The sequence below is a fragment of the Passer montanus genome, unplaced genomic scaffold (genome assembly GCF_014805655.1).
Source record: "Passer montanus isolate IOZ18808 unplaced genomic scaffold, ASM1480565v1 scaffold53, whole genome shotgun sequence".
Lineage (NCBI taxonomy): Eukaryota > Metazoa > Chordata > Aves > Passeriformes > Passeridae > Passer > Passer montanus.
In genome coordinates, this window is record NW_024370263.1 from 5,529,041 (window position 1) to 5,548,939 (window position 19,899).

The 19,899-nt window shown below is 42.2% G+C and overlaps 1 protein-coding gene across 14 annotated transcripts in view; it reads left to right on the forward strand.

Moving 5' to 3' along the window:
• The first annotated feature begins 2,256 nt into the window (after nt 1–2,256).
• CLIP1 (CAP-Gly domain containing linker protein 1) overlaps nt 2,257–19,899 on the forward strand; it is a 62,231-nt gene continuing 44,588 nt past the window's right edge. For 8 of the 14 annotated variants that reach the window (XM_039724560.1, XM_039724564.1, XM_039724569.1 and 5 more), the window contains exons 1-3: nt 2,257–2,404; nt 13,326–13,512; nt 13,979–14,547. In XM_039724560.1, coding sequence (XP_039580494.1) covers nt 13,419–13,512; nt 13,979–14,547 — 663 coding nt within the window. In that variant the 5' untranslated portion in view covers nt 2,257–2,404; nt 13,326–13,418. Of the gene's footprint in view, nt 2,424–2,461; nt 2,668–12,481; nt 12,606–13,325; nt 13,513–13,978; nt 14,548–19,899 lie in introns of those variants that run through there. The other 6 variants (XM_039724570.1, XM_039724571.1, XM_039724572.1 and 3 more) reach the window with 4 other exon arrangements.

A 19,899-nucleotide genomic window follows, 5' to 3' on the forward strand; every position in this document is an offset into this window, starting at 1 on the left:
TGAAGAGATCATTCAGATGGAAAAAAAAATCTTTACTCAGAATTCTCATACTTGGGTGAATACATCCCATTGAATAGAAAATGGATTTCTTCTGTCAAGAGATCCTTACATTCAGTTCTTTAAGGACATTTTAGCTCTTTAGAAAGCTTCAGCAACCTTGGAGCCTTCACAAATCTGAAAAAGGGCAGAAACAACTGCAACTGGTGTTCCCACATTATTAAGAATTCTAATTTTAAAGAGCCTTGTGCTTGTGGCCAGGATGCCAGTAGTTATGTTGGCATCCTGAATTTCCCTGGAGCATCCAGCAATTCCTGTTCTCATGGAATTATGAAAATGCCTATATATTATTTGTTGACTGATCTGATCATGCAGATCAGAAAACAGCCACCAGGACTGGAATCAAAGATATTCTGGCTTTCAGTCATATCTAATCCTGTACAGGAATGTGGTTTATAGTACCAGGATCTTTTATTACAATGATTCCTACAAATTGGCTGTGCCCTACGGGTGCAGACTGGTACACAGAGGCTGTCAGCCACTTCCACCTGGGAGGAACTGAAGTTGCAGTTGCTCCAAAGCTGCATTTTCATGGTATGAAGTTGATTCTGGTGAAAGAATGGATAACAGAATCTCTTTTTTTCCTACAGGACTACAGGATCTTGAAGCTGAGTCTGTTCAGTAGGAAATGACTGGAAAAAACAGTGGCACATTGCCTTGATCTGTGTGACATTCTCAATTCTTGCCTTCGTCCAGGACATTTTTACCATAACTTTGCAAGGGAATGAAGCATACTATTTACAGATTTAAACATATTTAATCCATTATTTCCCCACTGTTACTGCTCCCACATGGTGACAAGTTCTACAATGACAGCACAAAGTTGCAACTTCTACTTTTCATCTTTAAGTTGTCTTGCAGTTGCTGTGCTGTGTCCTGGGTGCATCAGTCTGATATTGCTTGTACAACTTTAATGCTGTGCACTGAACTGCAAGCATTTGAGATGGACTTACATGGTGGCAAATTAACTGAGAGACAAAACATCAAATTAATGATGGAGAATGATAGATACACTTAGAGAAAAACCCATTCTACGTTAGCATCAGATCAGTACGGAGAGCTCAAATCTTCACCACCAGAAAGAAGCACAGAGGTTCACCACTGCAGCTCTCAAGCCAGCAGATATTTTAGGCAAGTGTTCTGTAAAGTTAGTACAACTCTCCAGTTTCTACCTTTATTGGAATTTTTGTGGGATTATTTCCATAGCTAGGGGCTGCAGGGTCATTTTTTTAAAAAGCAATCCTTTGCTGGCTCTGCACTTCTGAATACAACCCAATGTTTAAATCCTGAAGTCCTTATTCAGCGAAACTTTTATCAAATTTTGCAGTGAGAAAGAGGGGTGCCTGTACATGGATGCAAATTCCGTTTCACCATATAATGGCCATGGCAAGAGATTGTGTTTAACGTTTAGGAGGTGAAATTCTAACAAACATTGCTAAATGCTGATGTAGATGAAACCTGTAATTTGGGGGAGTGCATCACACCATTTTGTGCTTTACCGTGCTGGATTAATGCCAAAGAACAAAACACAAATTGCAATCAGTCCCCAGCAATGGAACTGCTTTCTCATCACCCTTTTGTTCGAATGGCATCATGCAGAAACCCAACAAGCTCTGAGGCTGCAAACTGAGGTTTGCTTTGTGAGGAATTCAGCGCTGATGGGCCAGCTCTGGCTGGGCTCTGCTGCCTGTTTATAAGAGGGGAAGAACTGGAGCAGAGCTGTTTGATTCAGCCTTGAAAATCGGTATTAAATGGTTGATGATGGCGTTGGAGCTGCTGCTCCAGCTGTTTAAACTTTAGCAGTGGGATAACGCCAGCTTCCAATGCGTTGCTTCACAAACACAATGAAAATAAAAATATTCAGTACTTTGGGATAATAAATTTCTGCATGATGAATTTCTGGGCATCAGGACAAAAGGAAAATGGAGCGAAGCAGCAGACAGTGAAGTTATTCACCCACTAGAGCGATGTGCTTCACACCTCCCCGTCTGTGCCCACCCTCTCCCCCTCCCACCCAGCCGGGCTGTGCCGCAGCGGCGGCTCCGGGACCGCCGGGCTCACCCCGAGCCGGGGCACAGCCGCTCCCTCCCGCGAGCTGCGGCTGCCGCGGGGCGAACAAAGCGGGGGGCGGACAAAGAGAGAGGAGGGGGCGCGAGGAGCTCGGGGGCACCGCCGGTGCCGCTGCCGCTGGCGCAGTCCCCGCCCCGGCGGGCGCAGACGTTGCGCCCGCCCCGCTCCGCCTCCTGCGAGCCGGGGCGGCGCCGCTGCAGAGGGGCCGCGGGAGCAGGAACGGCAGCGGGAGCAGCAGCCGGAGGAGGCGGCGGGAGCTGCGCTGGCGGCGGGGCCGGTGAGGCGGCGGAGCCGGGGTGAGGGGGGGGCCGCCCTCAGGAGCGCGCGGGGCGCCCGCGCCGCTCCGCAGCGGCCGCTCCGGCGGGGGCCCGGCCGAACCCCGGCGGGACGGGGCGCTGCGGGCACGGGGCCGGCGCGGAGCAGCAGCGGGACGGCCTCGTCTCCCTCAGCCCCCCGGGTGGTTGTCCGGAGCGGGGACGCGAAGGTTGGATCGCAGCCTCTGCTGGAGTCTCGCCCTGGGAAGCTGCGGCGCTGTGCTGGGTTAGTGGTGGCTTGAGCGGCTGATTCTGAGGGAAGAGGTCTGGGTATTCCTTATATCTCCTCATAAGCGCTGACCTGCAATTCCCTGCATTTACATACGGATATTTTACTAATAATCTACCTTGGCATTTTTGGATTTGTTTTTTACGGCCGCTGCCCATCCTGGCGTTGTTATAAAATGTACCGGTTTCCAGGTGAGCTGCTGTGGCATCCCCTCAGGTGGCTGAGGGGAGTTCGCTGCCATGTTCCAGGCAGGGTGGGAGCTGCTCCAGGCCCCTGCTGTTCCCGCTACAGTGCTGTACCTCAGGCGATGCAGTGCTCCCTTTTCTGTGCCATAGCTGTCATGGGGCACAAGGTAATTGGTGCTGTTACTCACAGGGTAATGTGGCTCCTGCTGCATAAAAAAAAAAATTAAAAAATCAGCAGTTAGTTTTCCCTTTCATCTTGGTGCTGATTCCGTGCTTTAAATAATTTTTCAAAATATAAACAAACAAAAGCTAACACCAAAGAAATTTTCCAAAATAGAGCTCGGGGAGGAAAATTTACTCTGTGATTGTATATGTTGATAATTAAAAATATGACTGTGAAATGAAGACTTGCTCCTCCCCACCCCTTCATTTACCCACTGTGCTGAATGGGCAGGGTTTTATAGAAGTTCACAGGTTGCTTTGAGATCTTTGAGCAGAAGGATTTTAAAACATGTGATACTTGTGTTGACACGTAGGAAGAAGAAAGAAAAAGAGGTACAAAAGAGGAAGTGCCTCGATGCTGGCTGCTTTGCAAAGAAAGAACAGAAATCTGCATTCTGAATGCAGTTCTTTATTGAAAGTACAGAAATATGCATTCTGAATGCAATGTAAATTCAAAACTAGCAACGGCAGAGAGTGGTTTTCCTGAAGTGTGTCCCTGCGCACCTGCTGCAAGAGTAGGAAGATTGCAAAGTAGATACTGTGAAGGAAAAGTAAACACCTCCCCTCCACCCACAGCAGCATTTCTTATCCTAAGGAAAGTTTAACTGTTCATCTTTTACATGCTGAGGATTGTTAGCTCTTGTTGAAAGATGACAAGATGTCAAGGTTCTTTTCCTGCCCAGTCCTCTCATACGTGCTGGGAGATTTTCTGTCCGTGCTACAGTGCACTAAAGCTTTCTGTGTACTGAAGGGAGAGGGATGGGTTGTCTGAAGCAGAAAAGCTTGGAAATGTGACCTTAAATGTCCGTATCTTTAGGGATCAAGAGGGAGATTTTATTTGGCCAAAAAGAGTTTTACATAATTTGTATGGTTTCCCTTAAAGAGAAGAGCTCAGCTTTCTAGGGAGGGCAGAACAGCAGCTGTCTTGTAGGCTCATTCCAGATGAATTCTGTAGGGAATAGCAGCATCTTTGCTCGGGTGATTACACTGTAGGAAGGAGCAGTGCTCTCTCTGCTGATTGCTACAACTTCCTAGAGCTCCTGAAGATTTCCTGTCTGACTCTCAGGTTGTGTCTGTTTGCCATCTTCTGACTGTGGATAGCCTAGACAGCCTTTATTTACTCAGCTTGGGCAGATTGCATAATTCCTTTAGTGTTCCTCCCTTTATCTTTTAGCCCTGTTAAAGTTTTTCTTGGGAGTGACTGAGAGTATATCAAAATAGATCCTCCTTAAAAAGAAGTAGAGAGCTCTGCCTTGCCAATATGATTTTTCAGAGCTGCTTTTCTTTCTCTTTCTAAAACACTCGGGTCAAATGTTAACTCTGTATGTTGAATGCAAGTTTTCTAATGTTTGAACATGACAGCCATGAATGAATGCAGCTCTTGTTTAATCCTTTGGCATTCCTTAGGGACTACTGGCTCTGCTGGCACGTATAAAGAGTAACTCACTGGAATCCTTATTGGAGCAGCATGTTTGGAAATGCCTCAGATGGATGGTGTTTTGTTATTTCATGAAAGGCAATTATATACTGCGTTAGCTGTAATCTCAGCTGCTCTCAGCCCCATGCCAGTTTCTGCTGGGGCAACCATTTCATTGGTGTTGACCAGCAGAGCTCTGTCAGCAGCTCCCTGATGATTTAAACACCTCCTGCTTGTGCAGGTGTCTGTCCTCCACATCCCTCTGTTTTGGCAGAGTGGAGCTACACTCTCACTGACCCTCAGAAATACCCACAAATCTGGTGCTGGCTCCTGGCCCCCAAAAAGCTGTGCAGGATTCAGGAGATGCATCTAAGGACAGCTGTACAAGTTTGTGGTTTAACACCAACCTGAGTTTTTCCACGTGGAACATCTCATTAATTATTTGTGCAAACTCATAGTACCATACATTCTTTTAATTTATAAGGTATGTCTTCAGTGTTTCCAGAAGAACCAGCATTAAAAGCTATTATTTTCCCCTGATCCTTAGAATCTTACTGTCTATATTTTTAGCTTATTATGAGGGGAGATTGCAAGGCAGAGAGAGAAACTCAGTATTGTATGGAATCAGCTTATTTGACACTCATTCTGCTGCTCTGCTTGGCAGCAGCATCCACTCAATCACAGCAATATTTATCTAACTTCTGAATTTGTGCTTCTCCTGAGCTCTCTGCCAGCCATGCAGCAGTCGTGGTGCTAATTTCAAAGGCTAAGCTATAAAGAGACAGCTGACTTGATGTTTTCACCCAGTGTGAAACAGTTACAGTTTCACCCAAGTCCATCAAAATTAAATCCTTACTATAAAAAGCAGCATCTTTGTTTCAGCTGCTTCAATTGTAATTGTATTAGAGAGAAGCCTTTGTGCCTTTAAATGCTTTGGGGTTTGAGGCTGAAGAGAGATGATATTTTCTTTCTCAAAATTGAAATTGTAGATCCTAAATAACTTAAACTTGAGACTCTGCTATTCCAAAGTCATCATTTTATCCTGATTGCACCTACTGGGATGGCAGAAGTGCATTATCATCAACAGAAGTCAGTGTGGACAGTCAAACAAATTGTTCTTTTTCTTAATGAAATGGCAGTCTTTGTAGAAAGAAAATAATTTCCTGAGAACAATGTAAGAACATTAGTAAGTGATCATAATGGGTTTACCAGAAGAGATGGCAATTATTTGTTTAGTTGGCAACTTTCTCTACACCTCAATCCTTGACTCCTCCTGTAGGGAATGATGTGCTGGGAAGGGAGGATCATGTGCTTTCTGATCTTTTAATAGACCAGAGCAGCAATGTTTTTGTAATCTGTGTGCACAGTGGCAACTTGAAGCGTTAGAGTTTGCATCATATTAACAATTATCAGCTCTTCCTGATTAATTAAGGATAGGCAGAATCTTTTTAAAAGGACTGATCAGGCTGTGTTTGAAATAGCAATAGATTGAGGAAAAATTACTCACAAATTGCTGGCCCAAAATAGTTTTTTAGACATCCTCTGATTTATGCTTCATATTCCACAGTCTGTGTTTCAGTTTTTTACTGAGGATCCTGAGGCATTTGGGAATCTGAATGAGCATAGCAAGTTCCAGAATGTTAAAACAGGGTGACTTAAAATGTCCTTGATGCAGAATTAAAATCCATAAGCAGAACAGAAGCTTTGATGAATTACCTTCCTCATAGCAGTGCTGTAATATCTGACTGATGCTTTCAGGTCCTAAGCCTCTTACTATCTTTGATCTGATTCATCTCCTTAGAACAGTTTCTGAGTTATAAGAATTCACCCCGCCTTTTCCCTTTCCCTGGCACGTGCTGGGACAATCCTGTTTATACAATTTGCAGCAGATATCCTGCACTTCCCAAGGTGGAAAAACAGCCTTGTATCTTATTTAGTAACTTAGCAATTCCCTAAAACCAATTTTCAGTGGATTTGGGTCTCATAGTGGTTGCCTTCCTAACTATATTAAGTTCAAGTTTTATATTATCTCCAAGTAAACTGATAACCTGCTGCTGTCAAATGTATTGATGGCAAATTTGCTTCAGAAATCAGTTTTTCTAAAGGTACTGGGAGAAACTCAAAACTCTTTAAACATACGTATCTCTCCTCCTGGTTCACCTGCTTCTGTGAAACTTGGAGGAATAGGATTTATTCTTATTAGAGATCTCCTGCCTTTTGTTTTTATTTAGTTGAAATTACCCAGCAGGTCAAAATCAAAGGAGAAATACATATTTGTGTGCAGGCCTGGCTGATGTTGAAAGATGATCTAAAAGTCTTTGGTTCTGAATACCCTGGGATCTGTGAACTCATGTGGAGAACAGTTCCAGTCATCTCTGGGGTACAGAAATACAACTTCTGCTATTGATTCCAGTTAAGAAATAAATCTGAAGTTGCTGGTTGAGCTGTAGGTTCCCATGTCCTTAACAAGGGCCGGTGCTGTGGGGCTTTGGGATTCCCAAACATTCTTCCCCAGTCCCTCTCAGTGCAGAAGACAGAGGGAGCATCTCTGAGATTTTAAGGAGGCTTTTAAGGGATTTGCTCTTTGGAGTGAAAGCCCAGGAGCTATTCTGGGGATGTCCTTAGCCCCGGGGCAGTGGGTGCGTGGTGGGATGAGTGCTGACAAGGCTGAGTGTTTGTGTTACAGCCCCGGGACTGCTCCTGTCTCACTAAACACACACTGAGGAATGTTTATCCAAAGCAGTGCCTTGGAAAAATGAGTTGGAAGGTTTTTCAGGCCCTCTGCCACTGATAGGATAGCTCTGTTTCAGTTTCTGTTGGTTTTTGCCACTCTTCCTTTGAGGTTCAGTTCGTCACATCAGGGCCACTGTCAGAGGAGCTGTGTCATCCCTGTGGGCAAACTTCCCAAATTCCTGCAGGCTTTGGGCTCGTGTTATTATGGCAGCAAAAGCAAACTGTGTTTGGGTTAGACTAAAGCCCTGCTAAAAGCTGCATGCAGCAGGAATTTCCTGGAGTTATCCTGGTAGCTGCTGTGAAGGCACTTCAGAAGAGCAAGAATTGCTTTTGTTCTGTTAATGCAAATAGTTATGCCTGGTTAAATTAAGGAGAGATGCACTTCTTCAAGAGTCTGTCTCTAGTAAAATTCATATTTATGTTAAAAAACAAAGTATAAGAAACTGTGGCTTTGAGGTTCCTGTAGGATAAGTGCCTTTGTGAAGGGTTGACCTCTGGAATTCCTATGATGGTTGTGTTGGATTGGGCTGGAAAGCAGAATGTTTTAAGGATCCTGTGTAAGTTATGAAATCTTCTTGCTTATTTCCTTACAAAATTTTTATTTCCTGTTCCAGTACCTGCAAACAACAGATGTGAAAAGTCTGGATTTCTTTTGTTATTTTCTACCTGGTCAGCTGAGTTATAAATGCAAAATTTTTCTGCCTTTAAAGGTGAGGTACAAAACATTGTTTGATGTGCAGGTAGCAGCCCTCATGTTTTGATGTTGGCAGAAAGCAGAGCATAGTAACCTGAATAAATGTTTTCATGGCACTTGCCATAACAAACATTGAATTAAATAATGTCTTTTCTTCTAGTAGTCCTGTATCTGAAGGCTATATTCAGATCATAACATTACTTGAGTAATTGACATAAAAATCAATGGTTTCTGGAAGACAAAATGAAACTGAAGCCATGTTTTTCAATGTTCCCTTTCTCTAATTGCTGTGTGTTGAATGAGTAATCAAATATTGACTTCCAAATGCCAACTCTTCGTGTATTGAAATCTTAAATTCTTCATTCTATTTGTTTTCTGTTTTATATATAAATTCTTTCTTCAATTATCTTAGTCTCAATGCAGCTGATACCTGAAGATGCCTCTAATTCCAGTGCCATCCCTGAGCAGTGCAGCTAAAACCTCGGGCGAGCTCAGATGCTCGGTTTGGTTTAACAGTGGCTCTGCAGAGGCTGTTGCCTCAGTGCCACTGCTGTTTGTGCCTCTCTTTGTTAACAAATGCCTACGGTGCTTTCTGGTGTGGCTCAGCCTGAGCCTGCTGCCCATTCAATAAATGCATCAGAGCTGACAGAACACATGGAATTTGCAGTAAGTAGGAGCATGGGGGTCACAGAGAAGTTCATTTGCCTTTTCACTGTCTGGCTTCAGTGGATCAATGCAGAGAGACCTGGATGTGAGTTCAGTGCTCCAAAATTGTTGTATTTCAGTAGGGAGTGGCCAGGAGTGCTCATCACTCCAGAGGAGCTCTGTAGAGTGAGAGCATGAGGGTTTCCAAATCCATCCTTCTGGTTTAGCAACTTGTCATTGGGCAGGACTGGCTTTGAAGCTGAGTGAGACTTTTACAGTGGACATTGTGTGCTCTGGAATATTTTCTTGTAAATGTAATCCATTGCTTGCAGAGTGGTTATTCAGACTTTTTGGATGCCCAGTAAGAAACTTTTCCAATAGACCCAGAATGCAGCAGAGGGGGAGTCAGGATTAGGAAGATTTTTGTTCCAGGTTTCAGCTTCTCTTGTGCTCCTTTCTTCCAGAATTGTTCCTGTAAGGATGCTGCTGGGTATGGTCAGTTTGTGTATTTGCTGTGCAGGAATTACTCCCCTCAGAACCTTCCACAAGTTTGGCTCTGATCTGGCTCATTCTTGCACACACAGAAATATCCTCCAAGAGGTAGCAAGCAGCAAAGAGCAGTGCAAGGAAAGGCATTGATTTTCAAAGCCAAAATGGGGTTGTATTTTTAAATCAGGTATGAATTTCAAAAGCTTATCAATTCAACTGAAACTATTGAGTGCCTTTATACATATATATACTCACTTTTTACAGGAGTGTAATAACAGCCCAGGAGACTGCAAATACAACTTTTGGAGCTGTAGGAATTAGATGTGAATCATAGAGAACATGTTTATGTGCTTTAGTTTTAAGACTGCAATAATTTTAGGAATTGTGTTGATAGCTGTGTAGGGTCAGAGCTCTTGGAATAATTCGTGGACTGGAGGGGAAATCTTTCCAGGTTCAAAATTCCAAGTTACTTTCTCTAAACTGCAGATATTTGAGGAATGATTCATGAGCTCCCTCAAGCTTGGCAGCAGCAGCTGGACAGCAAGTATGAAACAGGTATTTGGGAAATGCTGTTCAGGCAGAGAGATTTCAAGCAGTGCTTCTTGTGCTGAGCTTGTTTTTCTCTCAGGAAGCTGAAGTTACTGCGTCATGGTGGCCTTTGGAATATATTTTCCATTTAGCTTTTCTACAAAAGTATTTTCTGTTTTATTTTGGTCAATTTACTTTTCCTCATGGTATGGGAATTTGTTTTCTAGGTGCTTATTTCTGACTGACACAGGGGTTGCATGTGATGGTCCCAGCTTGTAGGGCCCTGTGAGATTTTTCAGCAGTTATCTGTTCTACAAACCCCTCTAGAATATTTGCTCTTTATCTTTTAGTGTGACTGTTGAGATGTGTTTTGCAAAGCACCTCCTCTGTGCTCAGCACAATTAACAAATCAAGTGGTCTCTTTTTGAGCTTGAAAATGCATTGGCATTGCAAGGCATTTTCCAGCAGTATTTTGTCTATTAATGGTGTTTAATATTTATCTTTCTAATTTGAAGTGTTTTGAAGATCTAGGAAAAGCTGGACTTAATTATCTTAGAGGTTTTTTCCAACTTAAACTATTCTGTGGTTCCACTGGTACTCCTAAGTTCTTGTAGTGACTACAGGGTTAAGTAGAGTGAGCTGAGGCTTTTCTCCCTGTGTTCTTATTGAATTTAGTTCTTTTTTGAGTACTATTTGTTGAAAATAGTCTTGAAAGGAATGCTGGACAGCTGCTTTCTTTTTATTATAGGAATTCCTTTTTTGACAGTTGGAAAATATTATTTTGTAATTTTGTAGTTACGTGGCTACATTTTATTTCTTTATTTTTAATATCAGCTTGCCAACAGAATTAATATCTATTATCACATAGCACATTAGATTTATTTTCTTAAACTAAAAAGTGGTTCCCAGCTTGTTGCTTGATCCATCCAATACTGAGGGGTATTTAAAAAGTAAATGAAAATTAGGGTCTCATTAATCAGTTAAAATTCATATTGTGTGTAGTCATATATAATGGCACAGGTGCAAAGCCTGTGCTTAAAATCTCTTTTTATGCTCAGTTTTGTAACTGGTAGAACACCTCAGTGGAATATATTATCAGAGGCTTTCTGAACCTTTCCTTAGGTTCCTGGCAGGATATTTTTGGGACACAGTAATATTTTTGTCTATTGGTTATAAGGACCCTTTTTCAAGAGAGCTAAGATAGATTCAAGGGAGGAAAGAGCAAATTGAGCCAAGCAGTGAGCTGCTGTCCTTTATGAGAACTGAAGTGAGATCATTGACATCTGGAGCCTGTTAGGATATGTTGGAGTGCGTAATGCTTAAAACCACTCGATGCAAATTTATGTGTTTTATGAGCTCCATTAGGCACTGCTGCTCCAAAGGCCCTGTCCCTAAGACCAAAATTTGCATTTTAACTATTGCGGTGAGGCAGTCATTTATCAGACAGTGTTGCCTATAATCTTAGCTTTTATTTTGTCTGAATTAAGCTGCAATTTCAGTAACTCTGAAAGCAGGACAGGAGGGATTGTGTTACTCCTGGCCTAGTTGAAGGCCTGTGTGGTGAGAAAAGCAAATGACACAGCAAATATATAACCCATGACTGTGGAGAGCAAGATTAAACTATGAATGAGTACCCTGAGCCAAGAAATGCAGGGGTAGAACATTCTAACTTTCTGTTGAGCAGAGCCTTGTTAACCATCTATTAATAAATAATTAACTGAAACTGGCAAAGTCTAATTTGGGTGGTCATGCAGTGTGTGCTTGCTCTTGCTGTACTTGTCCCTGCACAGGGCACTTGTGGTGGGGCTGGAATGGTCTTTGGGGGCCAAAAAAGAGGGGATGTGTGGAAAGGAATGGCAGAGTGCTGGGGAACAGTTCCAGCTTCCAGGCTTCGGGAGAAATCTTCCTTAAGGAGGACTCCCCTTGGCCCACATTTCCATCACTTTGGTTTTTGGCACTATGAACTAAAAAGGACTGACCATGATGCTTCCCCTGTTTCTGTGTTTGCACAAAACCCTTCTTTATCTTGAACAGTTGTTGTGTTTCATGGATTTTGATGGATTGAGGATAGTAAGGGAGGTGAGCCTGGAGATTCTGGAGTTGGAGAGGAGGGAATAGTAGAATTTTAGAAAGATAGAAAAGAAAATAGAATTTTCTTTTTTTCTAGAAGGTAGAAATATAGAATTTTCCTCAGGAAAAGGAACACATTAGTAAGAGAGAAAAAAAGGCTTTTCAGGCCCTTGGTGTGTAAGGTCAAAGTGCCGTTTTAGAAGATTTCTAAAAGGAAAGATGAGGAAATGTGATGCAGAGTCATAACTCTGCAGGAAGATGGGTGACAAACTTCTGGCAACACTAGGGAAAAAAAACGTTCAGAAATCTTCCCAGCACTTCATCATTTTGATGGAGCAGAACTTAAATTGTAGGCAAACACAATTACATCCAAGGCGGTAATTCGTGCTTTTTAAAATATAACATTGTTACACACTTAGAAAATACCTTGAATTTGGCATGGCAGGTCTTGAAATAACACAAGGAATGTTTCACTTTGGTGTTTACATTCACAAAGCAGTGAATTGATTTTTAGGAACGCTCATTAATAATTCATAATACAGGAGGGATAAATCTTAGGCTGCTACACCAAGACAGGATTGGTTTATTCTGCTGAGTTCTTGCTGCAGCAGAGCTGTCTCTCCTGGCAGGTTTGTTTTACCTTTACTGGGAGGCTGCAGCTGCCCAGCTTTGTGTCCTGTCAGGTGCCAGAGTGCTGAGTAAAGGGCAGGAGCTGCTCTGTACTTCAGGTTTGACGTGTTCTGAGCAAACAGCTGAGCAAACTCGCTGCGTGCCCCTTTCCTTCTCCCTGTCAGGTTTTTGTTGAGGTGTGTGCTGCTGCTGTTGAAGTGTGGTGTGGCTGTTCTGGCAGTGCCTCAGCACAAAGCCAAGCTGTGTTCACACAGAATTGTTTATTCCTTTGAAGAGAGAGGAGAGCAGTCACCTTAAAGTTCGGCTTGGAATCGCATTCGAGGTAAAAAAAAATACAGATTTTTCATTAGAGATGAAAAAGCCTTTCTGAAGCTTTAATTAGAAAAAAGATGCCTCCTGTGGCAAAACAAAGTTCCCTGAAAAGCTTCGAGCTGGCTTCCAAGTTTGATCCTAGCAACGTTGGGAAGAGTCCCTGCTCTTAGCTGGGGCAGCGCTGGGGACTGCGAGCCAGCCTATCTTGTGATCTGAGGTCACTCAGAGCCGGGTGGCTCTTTGCTTTTCACTTGTCACCATGTAACTCTTAAACAATTCAAGCTTTTCAGTTCCAGTCTCTTCGAAACTTCATTCCTTTTATCCTGAAATTCCTGGCTGTCTTGATTTCTGTTGCTGTTATTTCTCTAGTCTCAAGTTGGTTTTGTTGGGATGTTGCAACACTGGAAAAATGTGGCTGAAAGCAGTTTGTATGTGCAGCAGTTAAATCTTTGTGTAATGTTAGCTGTGTGTTAAGGGCTTTGTTTTTCTTTCTTAAAATAGCCTGTTAGTTTAAATCTCAAGATAAATACAGCAGCATTCAGCAAAGTGAGTTCTTTTGATGATTTAGGTTTTAATAGGAAATGGCCTTCAGAAGATGGGGAGCTGGAAATGCTGCTGGTTGCTACTGGAAAGCATTTTTTATGATACATTTTATACACAGATTGTGTATATATCCCTTCTGCAGGAGTTAACACTGATCTTTGCTCAATTCTGATCTTTTTATATACAGGTTTATTCCAGAACTGAAAAAGCTTGAACAACATATTTTCTCCATGTTTGGAAAAAGATAGTTGCTACAGACGAGGAGGATAATTGCAAAAAGATGAGTATGTTAAAACCAAGTGGGCTGAAGGCTCCTTCAAAGACCATCAAGCACGGGAGTACCTTGCTCAAAACACCTGCACCTGTTGCTGCTGGTAAGGAATAGTTAAATACCTTAATCATTCCCTTATTCATCTTCTGACAAAAAGTACCTTGCATGCTCCAGTATACACTAGTTCTACTCTTTCCACCAAGGTATTTTTGCTTGTATTTCAGATTTTAAAAAATTACATGTAGAACTTGGAAAAAATCTGAAGGTTACTAATTGGAAACCAAGCAATTTTCCTCAAACCTTGTCATGATGGAAATACTTTGGGAGTTTTTGAAGTGATTTTTATGAGGTTTTTACCAAAACCTTTGTTAAATGCATTCAGTGTCTCTGTCCTTAGATTTTGAATTCTTTTTTTCCAGAGATTACAGCATTTGCACAGGAAAATTAGGAGTTGTGATCTCCTAATTAGGGACATTGTTACATTGAATTACATTGGATCTCAGTAATGATGCTCTTTGGAATATCAGTGTATTTAATTCTCATTGTTTCTCATTGTGCTTTGATTCCAGCTCCAGCAGAAAAACCCGTTCCCAGTGAGAAGACCTCCAGCACAGCCCCTGCCGATGCACACGAGGAGTTTGTGGATGATTTCAGGGTCGGGGAGCGCGTTTGGGTCAATGGAAACAAGCCCGGCTTCATCCAGTTCCTGGGGGAAACGCAGTTCGCCCCGGGCCAGTGGGCAGGGATCGTCCTGGACGAGCCCATCGGGAAGAACGATGGCTCCGTGGCTGGAGTTCGCTATTTCCAGTGCGAGCCCCTGAGGGGAATATTCACAAGGCCATCCAAACTGAGCAGGAAGGTGGTGACAGAGGACGAAGCCAACGGTACCCAGACAGCTCACGCTTCCAGAGCCACCTCCCCAACATCCACATCAGCTGCCAGTGCAGTGTCCTCATCCACTGCTGCACTTCCCCCTTCGGGAATTCCACAGAAAACCCACCTTGCTGCTAAGGAACATGCAACTCCTTCTCAGATTAGCAATCTTTCCAAAACTGCCAGTGAATCTATATCAAACCTCTCCGAAGCTGGATCACTAAAGAAAGGAGAAAGGGAGCTCAAACTTGGAGATCGAGTGCTGGTAAGATTTCCCTGTCTACTTTTGACTGATTAATTAAAACTTCTGCTAATATTCAAAATTTTTCTGCCATTTCCTTGGTCAATATAAGGTACATTTATGCTCTAGCTTTCTTTGTCTAGTGTCTTCTGTAAACAAGCTCTTTGCATGCTGTGGGAATATCTTGGCAGTACCAAGATAAAATGGTTTTAATCTATTATGTTTTACCACTGTTTAAAACACAACATAGTGTTTAACAACATATTTGTAGCTTATCTCTCTGTATCTTCAAGAGCTCGAATCATCCTAAATAAAACTCAAGCCTGTGAGATTTCCATGCAGGGCTTCTGCCCTGTCCAGGGCTGTGTCTTTAGAAAGCAAATACATCCATAATTGATTGTTCCTGAGTGGTGATAGGCAGGAGCAGAAGCAGTCACATAATGCCACTGATCAGCCAGGAATTACGTGTGCTCTTGGGGATGTGCCACATTTCTTGGCTGCCCTTCCTGAATTCAGACTCCTAAATGCTTCTGCCACTGTATCATCTCACCTTTTTAAAAGGGGGTTGCTCTGTTAGTTTTAACATTTTTTTTAAATTATTATCAGAAAACTGATGGTTGGTTGTGTATGTTGTATTCTTAATTTAAAGACTGTTTATATAGCCTTTATATATAACTGGAATGATCCTTGTATGCTCACAAGATCTATGATCACTGTAACAGAGACCTGATTTTAGGTTTGATTTACTCGAGTCAATCATTAAGTTAACGATCTCTCTCTCTCTTATTTTGATACAATCTTTTCTTATGTATGATATAATTTTAGACTTTCCATTAGGCAGGTGTGATTATCCTGGCATAGAAACATTTCAGGGGTTACTGTAAGGACATTATATAGAAAAAAAATCCCCTGGATTTTACTGTTTGTCCTGCACTGCCCCACCAGAAAATAATTGTGCAGTGAAGGTGGATTGATATTTTAATGAAGTTTATTGTATTTTTGAAGGAAAAAATTGTCTCCTTTTTCTGTTTTAAGAAGAGTTTAAAACACACAGGGCCAAGTTGAAGAAGGAGACAAAGGTGAAGTGAGGGCAGGGGTTGGCTGACAGCTGGATTTGGGCTGAGATGTGTTTTCTTGGAGTGCCAATGGAAACAAAGATTTGTGGTTTATCCCTGGCTATTTCTGTCAGAGACTGAGCTCTGTTGTCCTCCACAGCATCAGGGCTTTAACCACTTGTTTGCCTTTTCCTCAAGGACCTTTGTGAGCCCGTCTGGGATGTCCCTTCTGGGAGAATCCTCTGCTGCTGTGAGGGCACCACTCTGCCTTCCCTGTGTCTAATTAGTGCAAATTGCAGAAGCAGCATATCCCAAGTGCCACAGTTTGATAATAATAAGGTCCCAAATTGTTAAGTAGGACAAGTTAAACTTAATATTTCATCCTCTCTACTACCTTTGTTTGCCTGAAGTCTTCCTCGTGAGTCATGAAATTGTAGTTTGAGGTTTTGGGGTAATTCCTAGCACAGTATGTTGGTGATGCATAACTATAATTTCTATACCAGTATAAGACACTCAGGAATGTGAATGTTAAAGAAGCAGGATCCTTGTTTACTCTTTTTTAATCCTTTAGGATCCAATGCTAATTATTTGTAGTAGATCCCAGACTCTGCTGTCATGTCTAATAATAATTCAGATATAAATATCTTAAGTGGCCAGGTTAGTTCAAATAATCCTGAGCTTGGCTGATTAATTGATTCATCTGTTAATATCTTTTTCCCTGGCCCTGAACTGTAGAGTTGAGATGTCACTGAGTAATTCTGGGAGCTGTCCTCAGAGCTTCCGACCAACACCAGTTGTTGGGAAAGACCTGTCTGTCACTTGTGTCACTTGCTCAGTCACTTCTGCTCCATCAGAGGGACAAATTCACCTGGCCTGCTCCACATCTCTTGGATTTGATTTATACTCACAGCAGTCCCTTCTCAGTGATGTGTTACCCAAGAGGATGAAGGGCTGGGTGGAGGTTGCCAGTCCCACCTCAGCACAGAATTTCCCCTCTAAGTGACAATGTGGTGTCACAGCCGTGTGCTGTTCCAGTCTGACCACACCATTGCAGGGCTGCAGGGGCTCAGTGCTGCAACATCCATCAGTTCTTGCAGCTTGGACCAACTGCTGTGAGAATTTTGTGAAAGTTTTTTTGTGGTTATGGACATGAGGAGAAACGACTGTGGGGAATTACAGTTTGAGAACAGAGAGCCTCCAGCAGCGTAGAACTGCAGTTCAAAACAATGAATTCATGATAGACAAAAGCTCATTTGGGAGCCCTATTAAAACAGCTAATTGGAAAATGACATCCTGAAGGGCAGATTCATAGATGGGTAAGGCAAGCTCGGCAGCCAAGATTGCATTCCAGAATGGACATCAGATGGCCTCAACTTTATTGATCTTAGTGTGTGATCTCAGGGTGTGGAATGAGTATTTCAATCTGTTCATTTTTTTCCCTCTAACTTGGATTCTAAAATGTCCTTAATAGGAGTTACCTTGAGTGGATCAGTTAAATTACTTTAAGTTTCTTTTTATTGGTGGTAATTGGCTGGTTTTGGATGATTTCAACAAAAAAAGGCAAAATCTTACAGCTCTTTTTGTCTGCGCAGTCTGGATTAGCAAGGAACAAGAGGCCACTCAGACAGTGTTTACTAATTCACATCTCAACTTTTTGTGTTGCACAGATGCAAATGGGGCACACGTTTGAACCTGAACGGTTGGGTTCAATTTCAGGCTTTCCCAGCAGCTCGGCTCTGTTGGAGCATTCTCCTGTTCCTGCAGGGCTGTTAATACTGCTCCTCTCCAGGAAAAGGAGCTCTCACTGCTCACGTTTGCTCCTGCACTGTCCCACCAGTGCTGCTGGGACGAGCTGGTTTCATTAAGGGCTCTTGGGGGCAAAGAAGTCTTGAGGAGGTGATTAAAGCTCCAGTGTGTGGCCTGTATTGTTTTGTGTGAAAGGAAAAGATGCCTTAGGCTTTTTTGCTTATTCCTTTGATCTCTGGTGGTTGCACCAGTCTTTTGTACATTTTAAGTTAGAATTACCAAATGCTAATGTCCCGTATGAGAGTGCTCCCAAACTTCTACAGGGGAGTTAATATCTTCAAAATGTAAAGGTTTAGTAATAAAGGAAGCTTCCAGTGAATATATTATTTGAAGACAGGTATCTTTAATTCAGATAACATTAGGAAGAACAGTGGTTACATACAGATTTGGGACACTTATTCAGAGTAAAAGAAAAGATATTCCAGAAAAATAAAAGAAAGAAAATTTCCAGAGGGGAAAAAACCAAAAAACCAAAACAAAAAAAACCCCAGAGAAAATAAATGTCAGAGAAAATAAATTCCACTACAAAAACCAAGTAGGACTGTGAGGTGATCACCTGTGTATTCTTCTCAAAACCAGGCTTGCTCAGAGCATCTCATGTGGGGTTGTGCTGAACAGTGCTGTAGACACAGAGATAAAAAGAGGCAAAACAAGCAGCCTTGCTTTTTCAGGGAGCAGAAGAACCTCTTTTCCCAAAAGACCTTGGATATTAAAAAGACATTGACATCAAAACAGACAGTGCTTCAAGGTATTGGATATGTCAGCTGTGGGTGCCTGCAGAAAAATACTTACAACAATCAGCTACAACCTTTCCTGGTTTTTCCCCTCAATTTGAACAAGACATTTCCAGGCCATTAAATTGAGTTGTAAACATCAGAAAAATAACTCATGGTAGACATCAATGCCCGTAAGGGAAATAAAATAATTGTGGAGAAATTCCCATTGTCCTCTTGTCTTAGAAGTTCTCTTGCTTGAGATTCCAGAGGAGTCAAAGCAACTGAAGAGCAAATCAAACTGAGTGAATACACAAATATTCACTGAAGTATTATAGCCCTAAATGGATGTTCTAGTGGAAAAGGATCTTTAGATTTCTGTAGTTCTCAAAGATGATTAATTGAAACAGCACCCTGTGCTCTGCTGTCTTGGGAATCTCTGGTGATAAATCTGTCTCCCTCAAATCCCAGTGCATCTGAGCAAGATTGTGCTCAATTTTCCTTTCACTAACAGGAAACCAACAATACCTTGTGGTAGTATTTGGAAATGTTGAAAATATAGATCAATAAGTTAGATGTTTAGATTGTGGTTTATTTTGTGTAATTCACTATTCAGCTTTTCATTTGGTGCACTGATGTATCTTTTACTGAATAAAATAGGGCTAAACCAAAGAAGAGTTATTAATGCAAAGAGTAATTCAAACAGCTCTGTATTAGGCATAATTTCCATTCTTAACATATGATGTATGTTCTGGAATCTGGATGTGATTTAACAGTTGGAATGTTAACTGTGGCCAGCCTGATCTTGTATTTGGGGATTCTGTAACACAGGAGAATTGATGTGGAAATTGCACTTCCTTCACTGTCCTCATCCAGCCTTTCTGGGGTTAATGACACAGTGCCAGAACTGCAGTTGATTTTTCTGCTGAAAATCAGGCTCCAGCTTCAGCATTTGAACCTGCTCTGAATAAGAATTCCTGTGCACTGAGTGCCGTGCTGGGTGCTAAACCAGAGGGGAAAGAACAACAGAAAACCAATTCAGAACACAAATTGCTTTCAGGCCCAGCCAGTTTGGGTTTCCTGTGTGAGTTGTGGCCAGAGAACCTGTTTGCCCTGGTGTTGCACATTTAGGATTTCTTAAGAGCCCAATGCAAAGTTGATTTTAAAAACAAACAAACAAACCCCCCTGAGTTACCCAACCAAAACAAAGCTTGTTAACAGAAGAGAGGAATCTGCTTCATGTGACAACTGTTGCCAGTTCCAAAAGTTGAAGCAGCTTTGACAGCGCTGTCAGCTTTTCCCTGAAGGGACCAGATGCTGTATTTTAAATAAATAAATAAAAATCTTATCAACCTAAGGGGCCTTAGCCTTCTCAAGGGATTAAAGTGCTTTCATTCATTTAACCAGTTACAGCTTCATCACAGTCTGCCAAATCTGCTGCTTCTGGGGCTGAGCTGTAAAGCTGGAACTCGGCCTCTGTCCATATGGTCACAAAAAGATGCAAATTCAATTTACAGGCATGTGCTGATGTGGCCTTTTTGCAGAGTTCTTCCTGTGCATGTGTGACGTTCATTTCTCTTTATTCCCTGTTTTACAGAGCTGGCTGTAGGTTTTACTCCGTGCTTTGTTGTTTCTTCCCAAGGTCTTTGGTGCTGGAGCAGGCAGGGGCTGATAGGAGATTATTGTCAGATTTGTTTCCACCCATGTAACCTATCTGCAAGTAAACATGACGTAGGGCTGTCAACTGATTACATTCCAGGGCTCTGAAAAGCAGCCAAGGGAAAAAGAAACTTCACATGTAG